Here is a 22,641-nt window from a genome sequence, read left to right as displayed (position 1 = left end):
TTTATTCTCAGCCTCACCTCGACGGTTTGGGGTCTTTGACTTGAGGAGTAAACAGATTCTATACTGGAGTGACCCCTAGAAATCAAGTAGTGTAGTAATTCCAAAACTTCCCTGGGCCACTTGGTAAAAGTGGATTCTCTGGGCAGTGTTGTGGTGTAGCAGGTTAACCTGCCACCTGATGCCAGCATTCCACGTGGGTGCCGGTTCAAGTCCCGGCTGCTCCATTTCTGATCCAGCTCCCTGCTAATGTGCCTGGGAGATGGCCCTGTACCCATGGAGGAGACCCAGATGATGCTCCAGGCTCCAGGTTTGGGCCTGGCCAAGCCCTGGATGTTGTGGCCATTTGGAGAGTAAGCCAGCACGTGGAAGAGTCTCTCTCTCTCTCCCTCTCTCTGTAACTCTGTCTTTCAAAGAAATAAATACGTCTGTATATAAAAAAGATTCTCAGGTTCCCCTCCTTGAGATTTTAGTTCAGTAGGCCTAGAGTAGCAGTATCTGGGGGAAAAAGAAAGCTGCCACCGGGAAACCCCCTTCAGATGAGGCCTGCAAGGTCCTGTGGGGGCAGGGGGTTCTGCCCTCCTCTCTGCATCTGCCCCTCCCCCTACCTGACAGCCCCTAGGGTTGTTCTGATCCAGACCCTCCTGGCTCCTGTCTCATGACAGAGGCAGCCTGCTCCGGTGGGAAGCGCGTGGCCCCAGACTCCCCAGTGGGAGTGTGCCCGAGAGAGGAGACGGGGATCTGAGCAAACTCAGGAAGAAAGGTGACCGGAGCCTCAGACAGGTGTTCCTGGCCGGTGGCCAGCCCTTCTCAAGTGCTAACCCAGGGACCGAGGCTCCTCCTACCTGTGACTGCTCCACTTGCCACACCAACTTGAAGCTGCCACAAGGGAAAAAGAGTAAAGAAGATGGACCCCTCCTTCAGACTCCCCCTCCCCACTGAGCCTGGGTTTCTGCATAGCAGGCTGGGTGATCCTTGCCCACCCCGTGGTCTCTGAGCAGAGATTATAATCGTAAAGCAGTGCATTGTGGCGCTCAGCCTCAAGGTGCCAGGAAAGGACTTGGAGCGCTGAGGACTGTGTCACCTGGAAAGAGTATGAGTGTGTCCCTGTGTCCCCCCAAACATGTATTGAAGGCCCCGGCTCCACCCAGCTCTTTAGCATGTGGCCTTGTTTGGAAATAGAGACCTTGCAGGGTTAAGTAAAAGGAGGCCACCAGGGCAGTCCCTATCCCATACAACTGATGTCCTTAGATAAGGACACTTTGGGGGCCGGTGCCATGGCTCACTTGCTTAATCCTCCGCCTGTGGCGCCAGCATCCCATGTAGGCACTGGGTTCTAGTCCTGGTTGCTCCTCTTCCAGTCCAGCTCACTGCTGTGGCCCAGGAAGGCAGTGGAGGATGGCCCAAGTGCTTGGGCTCCTGCACCAGCATGGGAGGAGACCAGGAAGAGGCACCTGGCTCCTGGCTTTGGATTGGCGCAGCGCGCCGGCCATAGCAGCCACCTGGGGAGTGAACCAACGGAAGGAAGACCTTTCTCTCTGTCTCTCATTGTCTGTAACTCTACTTGTCAAATAAATAAATAAATAATTTTTTTTTTTTAAAAAAAAGGACACTTTGGACACGACAGACGCACGTACGAGGGAGATGCCGGGGAGGTGGGCCTGTGCAGGCGGAGGCCGGACAGGGGAGATTCACACAGACATTCGCAGCCGTGGACCGCCCGGGGCTACAGGACAGCTGGGAGAGAGCCTGGAGCAGGCCATTCCGCAGAACCTTCCCAGGAAGCCTGGCCCTGCCAACACCTTTGTGGCAAAACTTTAGCCTCCAGGGCCGAGGAGACAGTAGATCTCTGCTGTCCAAGCCAGCCAGTGTGTGGTGCTTTGCTACACAGCACTAGGAAATGAAGATTGTTAGCCATCATTCAAGTCTTTTTAAACACTGGGCGAGTTGCCTGGGTGGCTTGAACGCTCTGTTTGCAACCTTCACTGAAGAGGAAGGTCTGGTCATTGCTTGTGGATCCCAAATCCATGGCCGAAGGGCCTCCACCTCCAGGGGGCCCCCTGAGGGGGTGAGGTCTGGCGGAGGCTTCCCAGAGAAAGACACCACCAGGTGGCCACCACAGGCCACCTCCCCTCGGGAGCTTGGCTGTCCTTGACCGTGTGGTGAGAATAACAGAATCCCGACCCCGCAGGCCTCTGAACACACCAGCAAGGCTCAGGCTGCCCGGTGTTCCGAGGGGTGCTCTTGGCTGCTGGGGATGTGGGTCCCAGCTTCTGCCTGGGTGCTCCTGGCTTTTCAGGACACCCTTGCCTCCGAAGGCTATGACCTTGGGCAAGTGCTAAGCACAAACCAAGCCCTGACACCAGCTGTCGCTTCCAGAGAAATGAGGGTGATAATAAATAAGTGTAAAAAAGAGTTAACAACACACCCTTTAAGCCAAGAAAAAAAATACATCAGGAGGGACAGTCACAACAGAGCAGACTGAGGAGGTGTGAGGGGCTGGGCCGGGGGGCCGGGAAGGAGAGGGGCTGGGGGGTGAGGGGCCCTCCTCCCAGCCCCCGCAGAGGGGGAGGAGCGGGCCAGGCTGTGCAGCAGCTGGAGGACAGCCCCTCCCTGGCCAGAGCCACCGCTGCGCCTCTGCCCGCGCCCAGCCCAGGCCTGCTTGGCTCTACTTATGGCAGGCGCCTAGCGGGACAGTGGCGTCTGCTTCAAGGACATGAGCACCGAGCGCAGGCGGGACACGTCTTTGCACTGCTTGCTGCTCTTGGGGTTGAAGTCACACAGCTGAGCCACCTTCTCCCACTCCGTGCCTGGAGTCTCCTCCTTGGATTCCTTCACGAAGGCCTCCTCAGACGCCCTGCGGGTGGAGATAGGTCACAGGGTTCATCGCCGGCTGCTCTTCCCCAGCCAAGCATGGCTGCTTTTCCTGGCCTACTCTGGGCCACTTTGTCCCAATGTCCCCTCCCCAGCACCGTGCCCTGCAACACCAGCCTCCCAGGAACAGCTTGGCCCAAGAGGAGGCCTAGTGTGGTCCTGCCTCAGGACCTTTGCACCTGCTGTCACCACTTCCTGGAGTGTTCCTCCCTCATACCTGCTCATGACTTGCTATTTCTTGTGACTCAGTTCCCAGTGCAGGCCTCCCTTCCTTAGAAAGGTCTCCCCTGCCCAGACACTCTGCGTTGCCCCAGGATAAGGACTTCCCAGCCTGCGACACGGACACCTAAAGGCCCTCGGAGGAGCGAATGCAGTGCCTCAGCTGTTTTCCAGAGGCAGGACATCAACCAGGCACCTAGCGGAAGCACCCGGTCCAGCACTGCCTGCACGTTCTGATATCCTCCAGAAAAGGAGCGTGGCCAGGTACACGTGGAGAACTCGGAGCAAGGAGATCTTTATAGCAAGCCTGGCAAAGCCCTGAGTGTGCCCGTGTGCACCGGGGACCTCCAAAGTGAAGCAAGTGGCGGGGACAGCGTCCGTATCCACGCCTCTCTGGCCGCACAGCCTCCTTCCCCCAGCCTGGGCAGCCTGGGCAGTGTGCCGCTGGAGTCTCTGCTCTTGGTAGGACTAAGGATAAAAACCGATAGCCTCTTCACCGGAAGTTGTGGTTAAGGGACACTGAGGACACGGTTAAGTGGACAGACTCTAAACTCAGGAGTCATTAAGAAAAAGAAAGGGGTGGGGAAAGCTGGATCCGCATCTTGTTTGGCAGCTAGGGTTCCAGGAAAGCCCCTTTCTCCTGGGAGTCGCCCCAGGCATGGGAAGCAAAACCATAGGGCGTGGCTGATGGCTGGATGCTCTCCAGGTGGTCCCCGCAGGCTGTGCGGGAAGGGGCTGGCCCCAGAACCAGACCAGGCCAGCCACTAGCATGTGAAATGCAGGTTCCCAGCCTCGCCCTACACAGCTGGTTCCTGCCCTGACAGCCACAGCCGCAGCCGCGCCGGGCAGCAGGTGTGTGCTATACAGAGGGCGCAGGGTGACTGCTGGTGGGGGAAGCAGCCCCAGGAGCCACCCCTACAGCATCAAGAGGCTTCCTTCTACCTCAGCGCCCCACGGTCCTGCCGTGTCACCCTCACCATGGAGCCTGCAAATGCAGAGCCCTGGGCCTCGCCTCAGTGCCCCCAGTCAGAAGCTGCAGCTGCATCCGATCCTGCAGTCATCCAGGGGTATGCGGGGGCGGGGGGAGCAGGGGGGCGGGGAGCCCCGCTCCAGACTCCCCCTCTTGGATGCTCCCTGGACCGCTCAGCAGGAGCACCCCGTGCAGGTTCCCTGGCCCTGCTGGAACCTCCCATGGCTCCCCACTGCCTTCAGGCTCAATCCCGGCTCAGCCTGGCACAGCGGGCACTTTGCAGCTGGCCGCCTCTCAGGCAGCTCCATCCCGCACAGCGCTCCCCCACTGCGGGGCCAGGTGGCTCCCCTCTGCGCCCTCAACCCGGCTGCTTCCCCCACCCAGACGCTCTTCTCCTCCTTCCACCCTCCCCACCCAGCCACTTGGGCTCGGCCGCAGGTCCAGCCCTGTCCCCGCCCTGGCTGCCCCAGCAGAGGGCGGCTCCCGGAGCTCTGGGCCTCCTCCCACGCTGCTCTTAGAACAGATCCAGACCAGCAGCAAGGGAGGGGGACGGGCTGTGTGCTCCTTGTTCCTGTTGGACCTGACACAGGCCTGGGTAAGTGCCAGGCAGATGGCACAGCGGGTAGAAGGAAGGCGCCTGCTGTGCTCTGGGAGAGAAGCCTTAGCCAGGACAGCACCAGGGCCTGCCAAGGGTACCCCTGATAAAAACAACCCCCCACCCCAGCACCCTTCAGCCCCATGGAGGCTGGCCCCCGCCCCTGCCCTACAGGGCTCTGGAGGCAGGGTGGTGCCTGCATCCACTCCGCCCCGGGCTTGCCCCAGGGCCAGCCCCACTCAGTTATACCCCACAAGCTGGGGCTCCAGAAACCGTGCCAGCCACCGGCCAGCAGCCGAGCAGCCGAGGAGGCACGTACACGTAGCCGATGACGTCAGCATCCGGCTGCTGGTAGAACGCTTTGTCGGCGATCCTTGAGGCGAGGTTAGGGGTTAGGTCAGGGAGAAGGGCGGCAAGACAGACAAGGCAGGCAGGCAGAGGGTTAAAGAGAAAGAGAGACAGCGTTAGTACGGCCGGCAGGAGAGGTGTCGAGAAGGCTCGGCCCCACCCGGCAGAGGGACGATCTTCTGTCCTGGCCACGGTGCCGCTTCCAAAACTGGGCCCTGAGCCTGTTACTTGTCCTGCTGGGCTCCCTGTGGGACCTGGTCAGCCAAGGCCCGCCCAGAGGGATTCGTCCCTGGCGGCGCCCAGATCTAGAATGCCTTCCCATAGCCCCTGCTTCCTTTTTCCCCAGAACTCCTAGTCATCCTCCAAAGCCCAAGGCCCCAGGCCCTGAGGTTCCGCACCCAGGGCTTCTCGCTTCCTTTGCTTCCATGGCCACCACACTGAGGGCCCTGCTGCATTCAAAGTTGGCCGTGCACGCCTCTCTCTCTCCCCTCAGCTTTCCGAGGCCACACAGGGCCTCCTGTGTGTGCACCCAGCTCCATACCTGCCACGGGCAGTTTCTCGAACCGAATGTGGCAGTTCCCCACAGTGGGTGTTGCCCTTCCCGAGAGAGCCTGCAGCTGGAGGGGCCCAGCCCGCGGGCATCTCGGGGTGTTGGCTGGAGCACCACTGCCGCTTCACCTGCGGGCACGCACCCCCTTCCCTAAGAACGGCACCTGTTGTCCTCGACAGCCTCAGGCTGCCCCCACTTCAGTCCCTAAGGTTTGGGTGGCACAGATGCCCATATCTCAACCAACGAATACGACCATCACCCCCGGGGGGGCCCAGTGGAGCGCCCCTCATCCTGGAAAGTCACTGGGCCTGCCGTGGGTCAGGGACGGGGCAAGGACTTCGGCAGGAGCCATCTGAAGCCAGACACAGCTTTCAGGGGGCTTCTGAGAGCACAGCGCAGAAGCCTGGAGCTGCTGGTGGCCATCTCTGCCCCACCCCCCCTGCCAGCAGCGTGTGCCCAAGACTGAAGCCCACACAGAGGGAGGTGGACTGAGGGCCAGAAACAGTGGGCGCCTATTGCATCTGAGCCCCTCGTGTCCCTGTCATCCCCTCGTGTCCCTACAGCCCCCGTCATGTCCCCATAGCCCCTCGTGTCCCCGCAGCCCCCGTCGCGTCCCCACAGCCCCTTGTGTCCCTGCGGCCCCTGTCACGTCCCCACAGGCTCTCACCGGTTGTTGATCTTGTTCTTCTCAACCTGTTCACTTTGGCGCTGGTTCCACTCCTCCAGGTCCTTCTTGGCCTTCTCCCGCCACTCTTGTTCAGTCACCTTAGAGGCGGCATCTAGGACCCCACAGGAGAATGAGTGGCAGCTCTTCTGGTGGGATGCCAGGGCACATCTGCCCCTCCCTGCAGCCCCAGGACCCCCGCCCTCCGCCGGCTCCCATGGAGACACCACCGGATCCTATACACCCTTTGTTTCCCCAGTCCGCCCATGCCGCATCCCAGCCCAGCTCCCGGCTCGGCCTGGTCCTCACCCAGCTCTTGCAGCCGTTTCTTCTGCTCCTCCCTCCATCTGCGGATGCTCTCGGGCTCCTGAGTCAGCCTGTCAGCCTGGGCGATGGCAGCGTAGCCGTCGGCAGGCCCATTAGCCTCCTAGGACACAGACACATGGCTGTGCAGGGACCTGCACACCTGCCCACTATCTCCGCTGGCCCTGCTGGGGAACCCAAGATGTGAGTGCTTCTCACATCTGGACAGCCGGACAGCCTCAAGCCCCTCGTACCCACCGTCCCCTGCCTTTGCACTTGCTGTTCCCTGCTGGTGCCACTCCTACGGCTGGGCGACCCTGGGTAAGCTACTCAACCTCTCTGTGCCTGACCCTGGTGCCCAGCCGGCCACGTTCATTCACACCCCACAAGCAGGAGACTCAGGAAACCACGTGGCAGCCACCTTCTTCGACATGCAATGGGCTAAGCAATCGCCCCACCCAGAGAGTATGACACTGATCGGAATGTCCGCGTGCCATTTGGGGGTGCCTGGGTGTCATGCCCAGCTCCACAGCTCTTGACTCTGGCTTCCGGCTAATGTGGTCCCCGGGAGGCAGTGGTGATGCCTCAAGTCATTGCATTCCTATCACTCATGAGGGAGAGCTGGGTTGTGTTTCTGGCTCCTACTTCAGCCCAGCCCGGTCCTGGCCATGGTGGGTACATGGAGGGTGAAGCAGTGGATGGGAGATCTGTCTGTTTCTCTCTTTCACTCTGCCTTTAAAAAAAATATTTATTTAGGGGCCGGCACCGTGGGGTAGCAGGTAAAGCCGCCACCTGCAGTGCCGGCATCCCATATGGGCTCCAGTTCAAGACTCAGCTGCTCCATATCTGATCTAGCTCTCTGCTGTGGCCTGGGAGGGCAGTGGAGGATAGTTCATGCCCTTGGGCCTCTGCACCCGCATTGGAGACCCAGAAGAAGCTCCTGGCTTCTGGCTTCAGATCGGCACAGCTCCAGCCATTGCAGTCAATTGGGGAGTGAAGCATTTCTCTCTCTCTCTCTCTCCTCTCTCTACCTCACCTCTCTCTGTAACTCTGACTTTCAAATAAATAAATCTTAAAAAAAAAAAAAGGAAGTGGCAGAGAGGCTGGTGCTGTGGTACAACGGGTTAAAACCATTGCCTGCAGCACCGCATCCCATATGGGTGCCGGTTTGAGTCCTGGTTGCTCCACTTCTGATCCTGTTCCCTGCTGATGGCACCTGGGAGAGAAGCAGAGGATGATCCAAGTGCTTGTGTCCCTGCACCCACGTGGCAGACTCAGAAGAAGCTTCTAGCTCCTAGCTTTGGACAGGCCCAGTCCTGGCTGTTGTGGCTATTTGGGGAGTGAATCAGCAGATGGAAGACCTCTCTGTGCGTCTCTCCTTCTCTCTCTCTCTGTAACTCTGCCTTTCAAATAAATCTTTAAAAAATAAAATGGCAGAACCAGGGCCCAAGCCCAGGCCTCCAACTCCCAGCCTGGGGTCTGCCTGTTTCTCCCTACTGCCTTCCAGAGAGGGGGACTCCAAGCTCAGCCCAGCAAGGATGGGGCGTCCCCTCACCCCCCGATCTGGCATTCCTTTCTGAAGCATGGAGCCCTGGGTCCTGCCACATCCACTGGGACGCCAGCACAATCGGCATTCCTGTCTTCGTGCAGCCCACACACGGGCAGCCCGCAGTGCCCGGGGCCTGCTGGCACGGTCAGCCTGTGCCCATCTCTCTGCCCGCTGAACTCACTCTGGGCTAGTTCCCAGCCCCCAGGCATGTGCCCGGCCCCTTCCTCTCCACACGCCCTGTCCCTGCCTTTCCTACCTTCTACTGTGAGTTTTCCTGGCTGGATCAGGGGCTCCCAGGGGGCAGGGTAAGACACTATTTGCACCTGAACCTTTGTCTTGTGCTTTCATGGCACCCGCCCCCAATCCTCCTCCTTCAGGCACTTAGCAAAACTGCCCCGGTTGCCTATGTTGTTGGTCGTCTTGTCTCTGCACATGGGACAAGGTCTAGCATGGCCTCTGTCCTCAGCACACGGAATCTGTGAGGATCCGCAGAGCCAGCTTGGTGCTGGCTCCCAGGAGGAAGTGTTTGCCTAAGGCGTGTGCCCAGGACGAAGGGGCACAGGGAACATTGGCCTCCGCCTCTGATGTCTGGGGATCGAGGGAAGGGCAGGCTCGGGCAGGGAGTCTCTGATTAGGCCCAGCCCTGGGGTGGGGCACCTGGGATACTACCTGACTCTTTCCCGCACAAAGCAGGGTGACCCCTCTCCCACAACTTCCAGTGGGCGATTGCCAGGGCCGTAGGTGGAGAACTGCAGGTGGGTGGCTGATTACTCCCTTACCCCTGCTAGCAACAGCCCGGCCTGCTGAGCCCTGGCTCCTGGGGCCCTCCCCTGCCCCTGGCCCTGCCCAGTCACGCATGAGGAACCTTCCCTCTGCAGACGTGCACAGTGGCTGCGTGTGTGGCTTTGACCCAGTGCTCCCTTCGATCCCCTGCTCAGCCCTGTGGCTGTGTGGACTATCCATCCCCGCTCCAAGAAAGCTACCCCCATGAGGTCACAAAAGTATGAAACAAAGGAAGCAATCAAATAGAGGCATCCACCTGACTTCCAGCCAATCGCTGGAAGCAAACAGGCTGAAGGGGCGCTCCCCATCCCCGCACTGGCCCGAGTGCGGGTCTAACAGGCATCTCCACCTTCCTAGGAGTTTCCATTCCCCAGACTCGCTCCTCTCCTCTTTCCCCCATCTTGGTAAAAGGCACTGCAATCCACTCGCTGCCTGAGGCCCAAGCCTCACACTTGCCCTCCAAGATCTCCCCTTCCTTCCCAGCTTGCACCCCACCAATCAGCAATGGCTCAGATATGAGGCTGCCCTGGTCAAATCGCTTCCCGTCTTCTGCCCGTCCAAACCCTGCTGCCTCCGCCCGGCAGTCACCCTGCAGACCCTGCCACCGCGCCTGCCTCTCCACACAATGCCACCGTGACCTGTTCAAAGCCCACACCAGGTGATACCACAAGTTCAAGTGTGTCCACAGGCCTTCCCCTGCGGCCAGCGGGCAGCCCAAGAGCTACAGCCTCTCCAGCAGGCTGGCGCCGCAGCAAGCTCAGCATGTGCCTGCCCAGGGGCTCTGTCTGAACTTTCTGCCCACAGATTCCAGGACCTACATTTTGCAAGGCTCCCCCTGTCTCTTCAGGCTTCAGCCCTGAGATGTTCTCTAAGCCCCCTGCTCCCAGGCCTGCTGACCTCCCCCCCCCCCCCGCCCTGGCCCTGGCTGCAGCAGCCTCACCTCCCCGTAACCACTTTTCTAGCAATTGCTCTGCAACCAGCCCTGGGTCTCCATGCATCTGCAGAGTCAGCCAACCACGGGTGGCGCCCTGTAGGTGGACCCACCAAGGATTGCATCCGTCCTGCATGCAGGCTTGTAGTTCTTGTCACTATTTCTTAAAAAAAGGCCGGCGCCGCGGCTCAATAGGCTAATCCTCCGCCTTGCGGCGCCGGCACACCGGGTTCTAGTCCTGGTCGGGGCACTGATCCTGTCCCGGTTGCCCCTCTTCCAGGCCAGCTCTCTGCTGTGGCCAGGGAGTGCAGTGGAGGATGGCCCAAGTCCTTGGGCCCTGCACCCGCATGGGAGACCAGGATAAGCACCTGGCTCCTGCCATCGGATCAGCACGGTGCGCCGGCCGCAGCGCACCTACCGCGGCGGCCTTTGGAGGGTGAACCAACGGCAAAAGGAAGACCTTTCTCTCTGTCTCTTTCTCACTGTCCACTCTGTCTGTCAAACACACACACACACACACACACAGTGTAGCATCTCTTTCTATAGCGTTTACATCGAATTAGGAGAGATGATTTAAAGTAGAGGAGAGGGTGCGCCTAGGTTCCGGGCAAATTCAGTGCCATCTGACGTAGGGGACTTGGGCATCCTCTGATTTCGTTATCTGCAGGAGGTTTCTGGAACCCGTGCCCCACAGATACCACAAGGACCACTGTGTTTTACTCCCTTAGCACTCTGCGAAATGACTTGTTTGTCAGCTTACTGCCTGCCTTGCCCTGCCCCTAAGTAAGCAAGCTCCAGGGTGACAGCAGCCTGCAGGCTCCACACAGGCTGTGGACAGGGAGGGCCCGGGGCAGGATTCAGGAATGCTTCCTGAATGACGCCACAAAAGGCAGGTTTGGGGACAAGGATGAACAGGACAGCCTATCTCCCGGGAGCAGGACAGGGGAGCGGGGCGGGCAGGGGAGCTGGTGGCTCCAGAGACAGCACGCGGGTTAGTGACGCTGCTGCACACTGAGCCTATAGAAGCCCCCTGGCTAGGGCAGGGGCACTGAAGGGGTCACTTCCCAGGGCGCCCTTCAGGGCTCACCCTCTCTATGAAGCCTGCCCTAAAATTAGGACTCCAGAGAACCTGCACGCAAACGACCGGCTCTGATCTTTACAGCTCCACGTGGCCGGTTTTATTAGCTTCCTTTTACAGGTAGTGGAACCCTAAACTCCAAAGTGCTAAGGTCACCCAGCTGGGAGGTGGCAGAACCCAGATTTCAAACTCGGGGTGAAGGTCCTTGTCCCAGAGGAAGCAGCTCAAAGGGGACCAGTCACATCTGCATCCCAGGACTCGGGGGGCTTCCTCTCTGTGCCCCTGCTGAGTCTGCCTTGCCAGGGGTGGAGACTGTGTCTCCACACACAGGCTGCCCCTCCACTCACACGGTGGCTGGGTCAAGAGTTTTAAGAAGCTGGGTCTGAGATTTCTACAAAGCCCTGTTCTCAACAGCCCGGTGGGGGCAGCAGGCGGAGCCTCCAATCCCATTTCTCCAGATGAAAGACTTAAGGCTCAGGTGATTAAGTGACTGGTCCAAGATCGCCAGGCTGGGACAAAGCAGGAAAGGAAGCCCTGGTCTTCTGCTTCCATCCAGGCCTCCCCTGTAGCCCGCAGCCCGCAGCCCGCAGCCCGCAGCCCGGGCGGGGGTTTCTGTCTCCTGGTACAGCTGAGCTGCACATCCAGGGCAGGGCTCGGCACCTTCCTCAGCTGGCCCCGCCCCAGGCACAGGGTGCAGATTCTGCCGGAGCTAAGGCTGCTTTTCTCCCATGTGTGCACCAGACGCACTAACCCGCATAGAGCTCCCCTGCCCCGCCCCGCCCCGCCCCGCCCCGCTGCAGGCACCAGCTCTGTACCTTTGGCTCCTCCAGGCTGGCATGGTCACAGACCTCTGTGCAGCAGGCCCCAGCTGTGGGTGAGCCCCAGCCTGAGCGTCTTGCCCTCTGTGTCTGCACATGCTGTTCCCTGGGCCCGGACCACCCACACCCCCCTGGGCAGTCTCCAAACCCACTTCCTGCGGCCCCTCCCTGTTGCATTCCCTGATTCCATGCAGGCCTGGGCGTCTGCTCCTGGATTCAAGTCCCATCTCTTCCTGGCCGTTTCACCAGAGCAAGCTTTTACACTTCTTCGGGGGGTGGGGGAGGACTGGCTGTGTGGCATAATGACAGCAGCTGCCCCACATGGTGCTGGGGGATTCAAGGTGCTCTTAGGTGGTGGAGGACACGGGGCGGGAACCCAGACCGTCAACCCTAACTGCTACCCCGGCATCCAGACCCCTACCCTGGCCACCACTACGTATGCCCTCCCCACCTGGATTCGCCTCCCCCACCCTGAGCACAGAGCCTGGTACTGCCTGAGTGACCAAAGTGATATGGAAGGCACAGGATAAGCACTGGACACAGCATTGCAGGACTGGGCTTAAAGCGCCCCTTGTGCCGCCCACTGGATGTGTGCCCTTTGAGAAGTTCCTTCTCTGAGCAGCTTGGGTTTTAAAGCCACAAAATGAGAGTGATAACATCCTGCCCAAGGTGTGAGCTGAAGCCCGTATGCACCTGCTGCCATGGAAACAACTTGTGGCCCGGAATGGAGCAGAAGCGTGGCGCACGAGTGCAAGTTTGCTGTTTCCTCTTCTCCGGGCTGCTCAGGACTCAGGTTCTATCCCCTGGCCAGACCCCTCCCTACCAGCGACACTGAGTATCAGGGCCCTCTGGGCTCATCTGTAATCCCTTGGGCATCCCCAAGGGGAGACAGGGTCTCTGCTGGGAGGGCTGGCAGCCCAGGAGGGCTCACCAGAGGCTCCAGGACTGCTCTGAGCCCCTCTCAAGCTCCAGAGAAGGATGCGATCGGGAGTGGGCACAACTAGAAGGTGGGAGGCCACCGCCAGGGTCAGGCCCAGCTCTGTGGCACACCGCTGTCCTGCAGGGCCCCTCTGCCAGGCACTGCCATGACAGCAACGGGCCAAGCTGGCAGTGCGTGTGCCAGCTCTGAGAGGACAAGTCTATCCGTCTTTGGGGTTGAGCAGCTAAAGCTAAGCTGAGCTGAGCTGCTGATCCCTTTAAGTAGCTCAAAGGAGGAGGATGGGAGCATGGGGGGGAAGGGAGAGAGGCAAATTGTGTGGGGGCATAACAAGGGGAGGAGAAAGTTCTGGCAGACCTTCTGTCCCTGCCCCTGGCATGGCCAAACGGGCCTGGAATACATGGGCTTCCCCGTGATGGGGATCAGGTTTGTAACTGGACCCCCTAGTGGCCTGCAGGCTGCAGAAACAAGTAGCAAGTAGAGTATGGGGACTGACGTTGTGACACTGCGGGTTGAGCGGCACGGCCCAACCCGCAGTGCTGGCATCCCATATGAGTGCTGCTTTGAGTCCCAGCTGCTCCACTTCCAAACCAGCTCCCTGCTAATGTGCCAGGGAAAGCAGCGGAAGATGGCCCAAGTGCTTGGAGCCATACCACCCACATAGGAGACCAGGAAGAAGCTCCTGGAGCCTGGCTTCACCCTGGCTCAGCCGGACTGCTGTGGCCATTTAGGGAGTGAAGCAGTGGATGGAAGATCTCTCTCTCTCTCTCTCTTTCTCTCTAACTCTGACTTTCAAATAAATATAACTAAAACTGAAAAATAAATAAATAAATAAAAAGATGAAGAAGGAAGGAAGGTGGGAGGGAGGAAAGAGAGCATGGGAGCTCTGCCCAGTCTGCTGGAATGCCTCGGCCACCCAACGTTCAGGGCAGACTCTACTATGCTCAGTCCTCCAGAGAGCTTGCCAGGCGCTCCACCCACAGCGCGGCCACCATGACTGGCAGCTTCCAAGAGTCACAGAGGGAGGTACCTAACACAACACGGATCAAGTTACCTGGGAACAGGGGCCAGCACTGTGGCATGGTGGGTTAAGCCACCTACGATGCCAGCATCCCATATGGGCACAGTTCATGTCCCAGCTGCTCCACTTCTGATCCAGCTCTCTGCTAATGCACCTGGGAAGGCAGTGGAAATGGCCCAAGTGCTTGGGCCCCTGCAGTCATGTAGGAGACCTGGATGAAGATCCTGGCTCCTGGCTTCAGCCTTGCCCAACTCCCATGACTGCAGCCATTTGGGAAGCGAAATAGCAGATACAAGATCTTTCTCTGTGTGTGTGATTCTGGCTTTCAAATAAATAAAAAATAAATCTCTTTAAAAAGAAGGGACCCAGGAACAGAAGAGGGAGCCAAGCAGGAGCTTTGTCAACAAACTCCTGAGTGAGCCCTCTCCAGGCTGGATGGGGCGCAGTGTGAACTAGTTTACAAATAAGCATGGCTGGGCTGGCGCTGTGACATAGCGGGTAAAGCCACCGCCTGCAGTGCCAGCATCCCATATGGGCGCCGGTTAGAGACCCGGCTGCTCTACTTCCGATTTCCCTGCTATGGCCTGGGAAAGCTGTAGAGGATGGCCCAAGTCCTTGGGCCCCTGCATCTGCGAAGGAGACCTGGAGGAAGCTCCTGGCTCCTGGCTTTGGATCAGCGCAGCTCCGGCCATTGTGGCCAACTGGGGAGTGAACCAGCAGATGGAAGACACCCCGCCCCCCCTAACTCTTTCAAGTAAAATAAATAAATCTTTTTAAAAAACAACAAATAGGCATGGCTGTGGCTATTCATAACAATGAGAACAAGAATTCCTGATGTTAGGAAGGAACCCAGGTTTATCAGAGGTAACAAATGCCAAGCAGGGCTGGGGAGTCGCAGCAGGGAGGGAGAAGGCAGGGGGGCCAATCAGGCAGAGGAGAAAAAGCAGAAACGAGGGCCCACGTCCCATGTGGTTCGGCACGTGCCACCTGAGCTCTCCATGAAAAAGGACAATTATCTCGCCTAGTGTGTTCTAGAGACTTCTGCAGTTCCAGGTGTCTCTGCAGCTCCAGGTCCGCCTAGAGCCTCTGGGGTCAAGTAAAGTCCTTCTGAGTACGCCCAAGGCGTGGCAGGCAGTCCAGGGCCCCAGTGCCCTGCCAGGCGGCCCAGGAAGAAACGGCTCTTTCTTGGAGTCTGTTCAGGCCCAACTAGACAGGAAGCCGCTGAAGCCCTCGCTGCTGACTTTTCTAGCTTGCTGCCTGTTGAGTAATTTTCCAGAACTAGGATCTGGCCAGTTTCCCTGTGTCAGGTACCAGCCCATCCCGCTTACGTAACCAAGTATTGTTTGCTCTCCCAGGGGATGCAGGGGGCCAGCTCCTGCCCAGGGCAGGGCCCAGGAGATCCTGCCCCTGCCCCTGCCCCTGCCGCTGCTCCTGCCCCTGCTCCTGCCCCTGCCCCTGCAAGGAGCAAGGCTCTCCAACCCAATCCAAGAGAGAGCTCAGGCCTGTCCAGCATCAGCCGTGCCCCACCCAGGCATGGGCCGGGCAGAGCAGGGAAGAACTGTGCCTTGGTGGGGCCCTGGGCATGCCCAGATCGTGCAAGCTGAGTTTTCGCAGCCTAAGCTGGATTTGCGTGTGACAGAGGAGGGGTCTGGGGGTAAAAGAGAAGCACTCTTCAACTAGAAATATACTTCCCTTCCCCCCACCCCAGCTTTGTGGTATAGGATTACTGTAAAGAATTTGGGTGGGGGCCGGCATTGTATTACAGCGGGTTAACCCACTGCCTGCAGTGCCAGCATCCTACGGGAGTATTGGTTCAAGTCTCAGTTGTTCCACTTCCCATCTAGCTCCCTGCTGATGAGCCTGGGAAAGCAGCAGAGGATGGCCCAAGTCTTTGGGCTGCTGCACCCACACAGGAGACCTGGAAGAAGCTTCTGGCTTCAACCTGGCCCAGCCCTGGCCATGTGGCCATTTGGGGAGTGAACTAGCAGATAGAAGATATCTCTCTCTCTCTCTCTGTAACTCTGCCTTACAATAAGTAAATATTTTTTTAAAAAAGGAATTTTTTTTCTAATCCAATGGAAGTGAAAGCCTTTTTCTTAGCTCCACCCCACAAGGTCCACCATTGTCAGCCTACGCTGCACACCCTGTCAGATATTTTGTGCAAATCTATTTTTAAAATTAAAAAACAGGACCATACTGTGCATATTATTCTGCAAGCTGCTATTTTCTGCTTAACATGTTGTGGGCATCTTTGCATGTCCAGACGGGAAGTTCTGGTTGTCCTTTTTATTTTTTATTTACTTTTTTTTAATGTATTTATTTATTTATTTGAAAGTCAGAGTTACACAGAGAGGGAGAGGCAGAGAGAGAGAGAGGTCTTCCATCCAATGGTTCACCCCCAATTGGCCGCAATGGTCAGAGCTCCGCTGATCCGAAGCCAGGAGCCAGGAGCTTCCTCCGGGTCTCCCATGCAGGCGCAGGGGCCCAAGGACTTGGGCCATCTTCCACTGCTTTCCCAGACCATAGCAGAGAGCTGGATCGGAAGTAGAGCAGCCGGGTCTTGAATCGGTGCCCATATGGGATGCTGGCGCTGCAGGTGGCAGCTTTACCTGCTATGCCACAGCGCTGACCCTTGATTACCTTTTTAACCATGGTTTTCCAATCTATCTATCCAATCCCATGATGTGGGGCGCTGAGGTTGTTTGCAGCTTGCCTGCTACCACAAATAATCCTGCAAAGAATCCAGGTGTCCTCGTCCAATTCTTTCCTTAAGACAAATTCCCAGAAGTGGAATCTCTGCAGCGAAGGGCCTTCCCAGTTAAAGTGCTCACACCGGCTGGAGATGGCTGTTTGGTTCAGCCTGCGGGGCCATGGAGCATGTTCGGACAGGGCCTTGCACTCCCTTCATTTCATCCCACTGAGGGCTGCTTTATCTGTCCCTCCTGAAGCTGGACAGCATCTGGGCAACCTAAGGCTGCTCCCATCCTTCCACCTCCCTAATGATTCTTACTCTTCATCCCCTCCACCTACGCGACAAAGAAAGGTGCAAGACCTTTCTCAAAGGTTCGCATCCTAATGCATCAGACACAATGGAGCAAAAGACCTTGGGGCCCTCCACCTAGCGTGGGCAGAGCTGTAAAGCACAGGGCTCCAGGCGCAGTCCCCACCACTGCTAAGACACAGCCTTACTCACCTGAAACAGGTCCCCATTGACCGTGGTCCCCATGTCCTCAGGACCAGCTAGGAGAACAAGGAGACAGTATTACTAATTACTCAGTTTGGAGCAAGCACGGAATGTCCCCAAGCCAACCCCTGTACAAGCGTACTTTCAAAAGTTCTCAGAAAATGGAACTAAAAGAGAAGGTTGTTTTGTTGCGACACATTTTGAAATCCACGCAGTTTTTCATCACATACCTTTTCCATGACCTTTTTGATGATCCCCCATTGATGCCTATCTGTATACTGCCCCTCCCTCAACAGAGACATATTGGGGGCATTAAATAACTTGCGCTCAATCCTCTACCATTCACAAACCTCTCACAGCCATTATCACATCTAATTTACACCACAGCCCTATGATGAAGTTGTTACGAATGCATTTTATAGATTCTCGAGCTGAGGCTCAGAGGGACGACTTGATTGCCCAAGATCTCCCATGAGGTAATAGCTCCTTACCTCCTGAAATTAACTGACCCACGCAGCTGCAGCTGGGAATGGCCTGATTGTCTGCAGAGCCCGTGCCTTGCGAGTAGGCAGAGTCGCTGGAGGCTTAGGGTGGGAGCCTCGAGGGATTAGAGAGAGGGGCCAATGCGCCTCTGCCTGTCCTGGTGACGCCTTGAGCAACTGCCCTGCCTGGGAGAGCAGGAATCACAGTTCCCACCAGCCGGCACCTGCCCTACTTTTCCTCTTAGTGTCCCTCCCATTGGTATTTCATTTTACCTGCAACAGTGACTCCTCCTGGTTCCTTTCCCTGATTAGTCACAAGTTCCTGCAGCTTCTGTGCCCTCCACTCTCTCCCTGCCACCCAGCCTCTGCCGCGGGCCCACCGTCTCTCGCCTGCACAAGAGCTTTGGTCTGTGTGTCCAGCCAGAGGCAAACACCTGGAAGGTGCTTTCCAGTGCAGTGCACGGCACCTGGCATTCTGTAAGAGCTCAATAACCACTGGCTGGATAAACAAATCAGTAAGTTAGGAAGGAAAGAATGAATGAATGCACAGCCCCCTCTCCCCTCCCCAGCTCCTCTCTGCCCCCTCTTTCGAACCAATTGCCAAAGCTAATGCTTTGTAAAACGTACATTTACCTAGGTCACGCTTCAGATGAAAACACATGGAAAAGAAACCCACTTCCTGTGGACCACAATGGCCTGCAGGGTCTGTTCCTGTCTTGGGGACCTCACAGGTGCCTCTCTGTCACCTGCCACTTCACTCCCTCCAGCCTCTACCCACACGCCGCAGCCTGGCTGGAGGTCTTTGTCCCCCCTCTGCAAGTTTCCTTTGTGGCGCTTGCTCCAGCCTCTTCTGCTGACCTGGGCACCGATTTATTATCTGTCTTCCCCTCCTGAATGGATCCTCCATGAGCTCATTTAATCCACAGTGAGGCCCCACAAGGGCCTCAATGGATACTGGCCAGGTGAGCTCACCAAATCCTGACTGTCGTGCCTGAGGGTCTTTAGCGTCTGGCCTGCCCATTTTTCCCGGACTCACTGCCCACCCAGTCCCTCCCTAAATTCTGGTTTCTGCCTCCCCCAACCCCCCCCCCCCACTCCCAACCCCATGCCCTTCTTCCGGTTTCCCTCTCTAAAGAATGCTTTTGGGGACTCATTCATTCTCTGAGGATTGGTTCCCAAGGTACCTCCCCTGGGAAGCCCTCTCTAATTTCCTCTACTTCCCTAGGCACTGAAGTGGGGGGAGGTTCCCCTAAACATCGTACCGCAGCCCAGGGACCACGCACTGCCTTACCAGGCTCTGCATCCGCTTCAGCACTTGGGGACTCCTGTGCAGACCTGGTGAGCAGTAACCACTGGCGCAGTCCAGCAGAACTGCTGCTTCGGCCCACTCCTCCCTGCACAGCCTGGCAGAAACGGCATGGCCTCCTAGCAACAGCTCGAGGGGCCCCAGCAGATCACCAGTGGACCACTCTCCCTGTCCCTGCCAGAGGGGGCTGTGAGCAGCAGGGACAGTGCTTCCTGCCTGGGGCCCGAAGACAGGGATACCTGATCTCCCGCGCAGACTCCCTGGCGGACATAAATTAGAATGGACTATATTTTCCCAGTGAAGCAGAGACTGATTCGGTCCCACAAGGTCACCTGTCACCTCCACCTGCTCCTACCATGGTGGCCTGGCCCCTCAATCATGGTGGGACCAATGGTGTCTCAGCCTCTGCCAAGAGGCTGCTTCTCCCGGGACATCTCTGCAGGGTCTGTGTTAGCAGGATCGCACCCACTGTGGTGCTGGTCTGTGCACTTGGCCTTCGGCAGCAGGTGCACCACCCCACTCCGCCCTGACAGACCCAGTCTCAGACACCTCCCTGCCGGCGCTTTCCTGGGGAAAGCCTCTGTGCCCTAGTTGCTCTAGAGACGCGCTGAGAGCCCACACACACCCACACACACAGCATTACGGGAGCGTTCCCACAGTGCTGTCTGATCCATCGTTATGTTTCCATCCCGGGGATAAACCCCGGGCATGTGTGTCTGACCCATTTTGCAACAAGGGCAGAGAGGGACCAGAACATTCCTGTAAGCTTACCCAGACCCAGCAGGGAAACTGGGCTTGCCCAGAACTGACTGTCTAGTCAGAGCCAGGCTGGCTGCTTAGACAGCTGGGTGTGAAAATGTAAACCTTCTGGGACCTCCCCAAGGCTGATGAATGGAAACAAAGTGTCCGGTGCTCAGGCTGGCTACAGATTCAGCGCCCCCAACCCCAGCAGAGACTCAATTCAGGGCGCAGGCCCACCCCAGACACCTCTGTCCCCAGGGGCACTGGAAGCCCAACATCAGAGCACACAACAGTGTCACTGCTCAGACAGCGACCCCCTCATCTAAGAGAAGGCGGGGCAGAGGTGTTAAGTGGCAGCTGCTGAGGCTAGAGCCAGCTTCCTTCAGCTCCCGGGAGGCCCAGAACCTCCCCTGTCCCACCCAGGCGCCCTGGCCTCATCTCAGGTCAGGGGAGGATTGTCTGTTCAGTGCTGCCTGCGCTCAGAGGGGCCAAATCAATTTTCCCCAGTGAAGCCGCCCGCTGAGCTGCCCACCACCACCATCCCCATAGCCACCAAGGAAGGCAACCTAGGCCTTGCAGCCTCAGTGGGTGAGTCTGCTTGCCCGAGGGCTGTGTCCCCAGCAGCTCCCTGTAAGTCCCTGGTTGTTTCTTTCCCCGTCACCTTGTATCTGGGGCGAGTCCGTACCCCAAGCCTGCAGGTCGGTGGAGCCCTACTGTTCTGGGAGAGCCTGTAACCTGCTCAACTCCCCTGTGCCTCTGGCTGCCCTGGGCCTGCATCCCACCTGCCCTTCTCTCTCTGACAACCTCTCACGGCTGAGCCAGATTGGGGGAAAGGAGTGGGCTCATCAGGGAGGAGGCTGGATAAATGAATGTTCATGAACTTGAGGTGCTGGGAGGTGCTGCTTCCGAAGATCTCTGAGGCTGGCGTGCTCAGGTAAGGAAACACCTGCCCATGGTATTTCCATATCCCTTGGTCTCCCAGGGAGGTTGCCACAGCATGGAGCCCAGAGGTAAGAGGCGGGGGATCAAGTCCTGGCTCCTTGGCTTTGGCAAGAGAGGCAGGCTCTCGGGATCTCCAGTGCCTCACATGTTACAAAAGATTTGTTACATTTCTTACATGGAGGCCTAAGAGTTGCTTCTAATTCCTGGGTCACAGAAACTGCCTAGTTCTATATCCCCCAGGTTTGGGATGGTGGGGGCAGGACTGGCACACACTAGGTGCTCAGCAAGCAGTCAAATAATCACACATATTACTGTGAAGAGCTTTGTAAACATTATATATGAGAGTACTGCAGAAAATTCAAAGAAATGTTTATTTGGGTGCAAAAAAAATTTGAAATGCATGCATATGAGGGGTCTTCAAAAAGTTGGTGGAAAATGCGTATTATGAAAATTCTATGGCTGGATTGTAGAGTTTTTTTTCTGCACCAAAAAACTCTTTTCTTTAAACTCCATTTTCCACCAACTTTTTGAAAGCCACTGGTACATGCATGCATGTAGGGATCATGCGAGCAGTTATCCCAACAGGCCCACAATCTCCTGCAGAAAGACAGCTTTAGCAGAAGCAACGTATGATTTGGATATATCCACAAAGATGCTATCTACTTTCTTATTCAGTTTTTTGAGAAAAAAAATTTTTTTCAAGCTAGAATCAGAGCAAGAACACCATGATAAATACCATACCCCAGAGCCAACCACAGCAGCTCTGGACTGCCAGTTACTCATTCCTGAAGGGCAGGAAAAGGCTGAGGGGTACCCCTGCCCCCACCCCAGGGGGTGCACACGGGGGACAGCGGGGTCGGCTGGAGAGGCCTTGGAGTGTGACAGAAACAGATTCAAATTCTGCCACTTCTTAGTCATTGCAATAGCGTGCCTCCGTTTAGCTGGCTCGGAAATGGGCTCAGCGGTGCCTGCGAGATGATTCACCGGGACTGCCCTGTCCGCCCCCAGGGACTGTAGGGTGGCGGAGGAGGTTTGCGAGTTCCTGGAGTACTCCTGTCCCTGGCTTCCCCCGCTGTGGGCCAGAGCTATGCTGAAGGGCCAGGAGGTGCCCTGGTTCCGCCCACATCTGCACCACTCACCGGGGAGCCTGGGACGGCCAGGCCATTAGAAGGCTCGGGAGGAACTGGATTCCAGAGCCAGGCCTGGCGGCGGAGCTGGCCTGGGGGGTGAAATGTCATGTCGGATTCCGAGAGTCACCAGACCCGACCCACAGTCCCGGGCGAGCGCTCAGCTCCTGCCCCTCCCTGAGGTCTTGCGTGAGGACCTCCAAGGAAATGCCTGCCCACTTCCCGCAGGCCCCGCTCCCTACCCACGCACGGCCCCCAGCCGGCCCCTGGCGGGCCTACCGCAGGCCCGCTTCACTGCACGGCAAGGGCCCTAGGCCAGGGGTCCCCGGAGGCCAGCCCAAGCCCCCAGCTCCCGGGCCCGGGCGCTGACTCACCCCCGCTCGCGGGTCCCGGCGGCGCCGCGGCCACCTGGCCGGCGGCAGGTGCGGCGAAGCCTTCGTCGTTCTCGATGCCCGCGATCTCGCTCTCCTGCTGAGCCAGGAAGGCGGCCGCCGGGTCCTCCTCGGCCGCCCCGCTCTCGGACGGCGGGAAGAAGCCAAAGTCCTCAGCCATCTTCCCCGGTGCCTGCTGCAACCGTGCCTGGCGCTGTCACCCGAGCCGCCGCGGGACCGGCCTCGGCGCGGCGGCCCCGACTTCCTCTCTCCGCCACCGGGCCCGGCGCGCCTGTCACTGCGGCTGCAGGCGCCGCGGCGGGAGGAGCCGGGAGCGGGAATGTGGTGATGTCACCGGCCGAGGGAGGGGGCCCGGGACGGCCCGGAGGTCGCCTCGCGACGGCCACAGGAGGGCGGCAGCAGAACGGCGCCGGAGCGCCCGGGGGCCCGGCGGGCTGGCTCCTGGCTCCCCGGCCGGCCGCGAGCGCGTTTCGCTCCGGTGGGGTCGGTCTACGGGGCGCACGGTGCAAAGTGGCCGCAGGGCGCGCAGGGCGCGCTGGGCCGCTGCCGGCCTGCGCAGAGCTCGCTCGGGACTCGTTTGGCCAAAGCCCTCTAGCCCCCAGCGCGGTCGGTGTTGGGCACCCCACCACCTGCGCCTGGAGGCTGGGAAGGGTGGTAAGGCGGCTGGCAAAGGCTTCAACGCGTCGCTCCCCGCACGGCCGTGTCTCTTTCTTGGAGGAGGCGCCCACTCTTAGCACCAGCACGGTCCCTAATTTATCCAGGCAGGCTACTGGGCCACGCTCGGTAATCTGTCCCTGAATGTCAGCTCTCTACCTCTGCTTTGCCAGGTA

The 22,641-nt window shown here is 58.3% G+C and overlaps 1 protein-coding gene across 1 annotated transcript; it reads right to left on the bottom strand.

Annotated features, from left to right (window-relative positions):
* Nucleotides 1-2,413: 2,413 nt before the first annotated feature.
* CLTB (clathrin light chain B) lies at nucleotides 2,414-22,096 on the bottom strand. Its single transcript, XM_062188658.1, has 5 exons — nucleotides 21,794-22,096; nucleotides 16,831-16,877; nucleotides 6,527-6,644; nucleotides 6,221-6,332; nucleotides 2,414-2,854 (listed from the first exon to the last, which is right to left on the bottom strand). Exons 1-5 carry the CDS (start codon nucleotides 21,969-21,971, stop codon nucleotides 2,683-2,685), a joined length of 627 nt encoding a protein of 208 aa, XP_062044642.1. The 5' UTR covers nucleotides 21,972-22,096; the 3' UTR covers nucleotides 2,414-2,682.
* Between the last annotated feature and the right edge of the window lie 545 nt (nucleotides 22,097-22,641).

This window comes from Lepus europaeus, chromosome 4 (genome assembly GCF_033115175.1).
Source record: "Lepus europaeus isolate LE1 chromosome 4, mLepTim1.pri, whole genome shotgun sequence".
Classification (NCBI taxonomy): domain Eukaryota; kingdom Metazoa; phylum Chordata; class Mammalia; order Lagomorpha; family Leporidae; genus Lepus; species Lepus europaeus.
The sequence above is the reverse complement of the archived record's forward strand: the minus strand, read 5'-3'. Positions and strand labels throughout refer to the sequence as shown.

Coding starts and splice junctions, on each gene's coding strand:
- CLTB (XM_062188658.1), bottom strand. CDS start 21,971: ATGGCTGAGGACTTTGGCTTCTTCCCGCCGTCCGAGAGCGGGGCGGCC. Junction 6,333..6,526: donor GAAACGGCTGCAAGAGCTGG/GTGAGGACCAGG, acceptor GTGGGGTCCTAG/ATGCCGCCTCTAAGGTGACT. Junction 2,855..6,220: donor AAGAACAAGATCAACAACCG/GTGAGAGCCTGT, acceptor CTCCACCCGCAG/GGCGTCTGAGGAGGCCTTCG.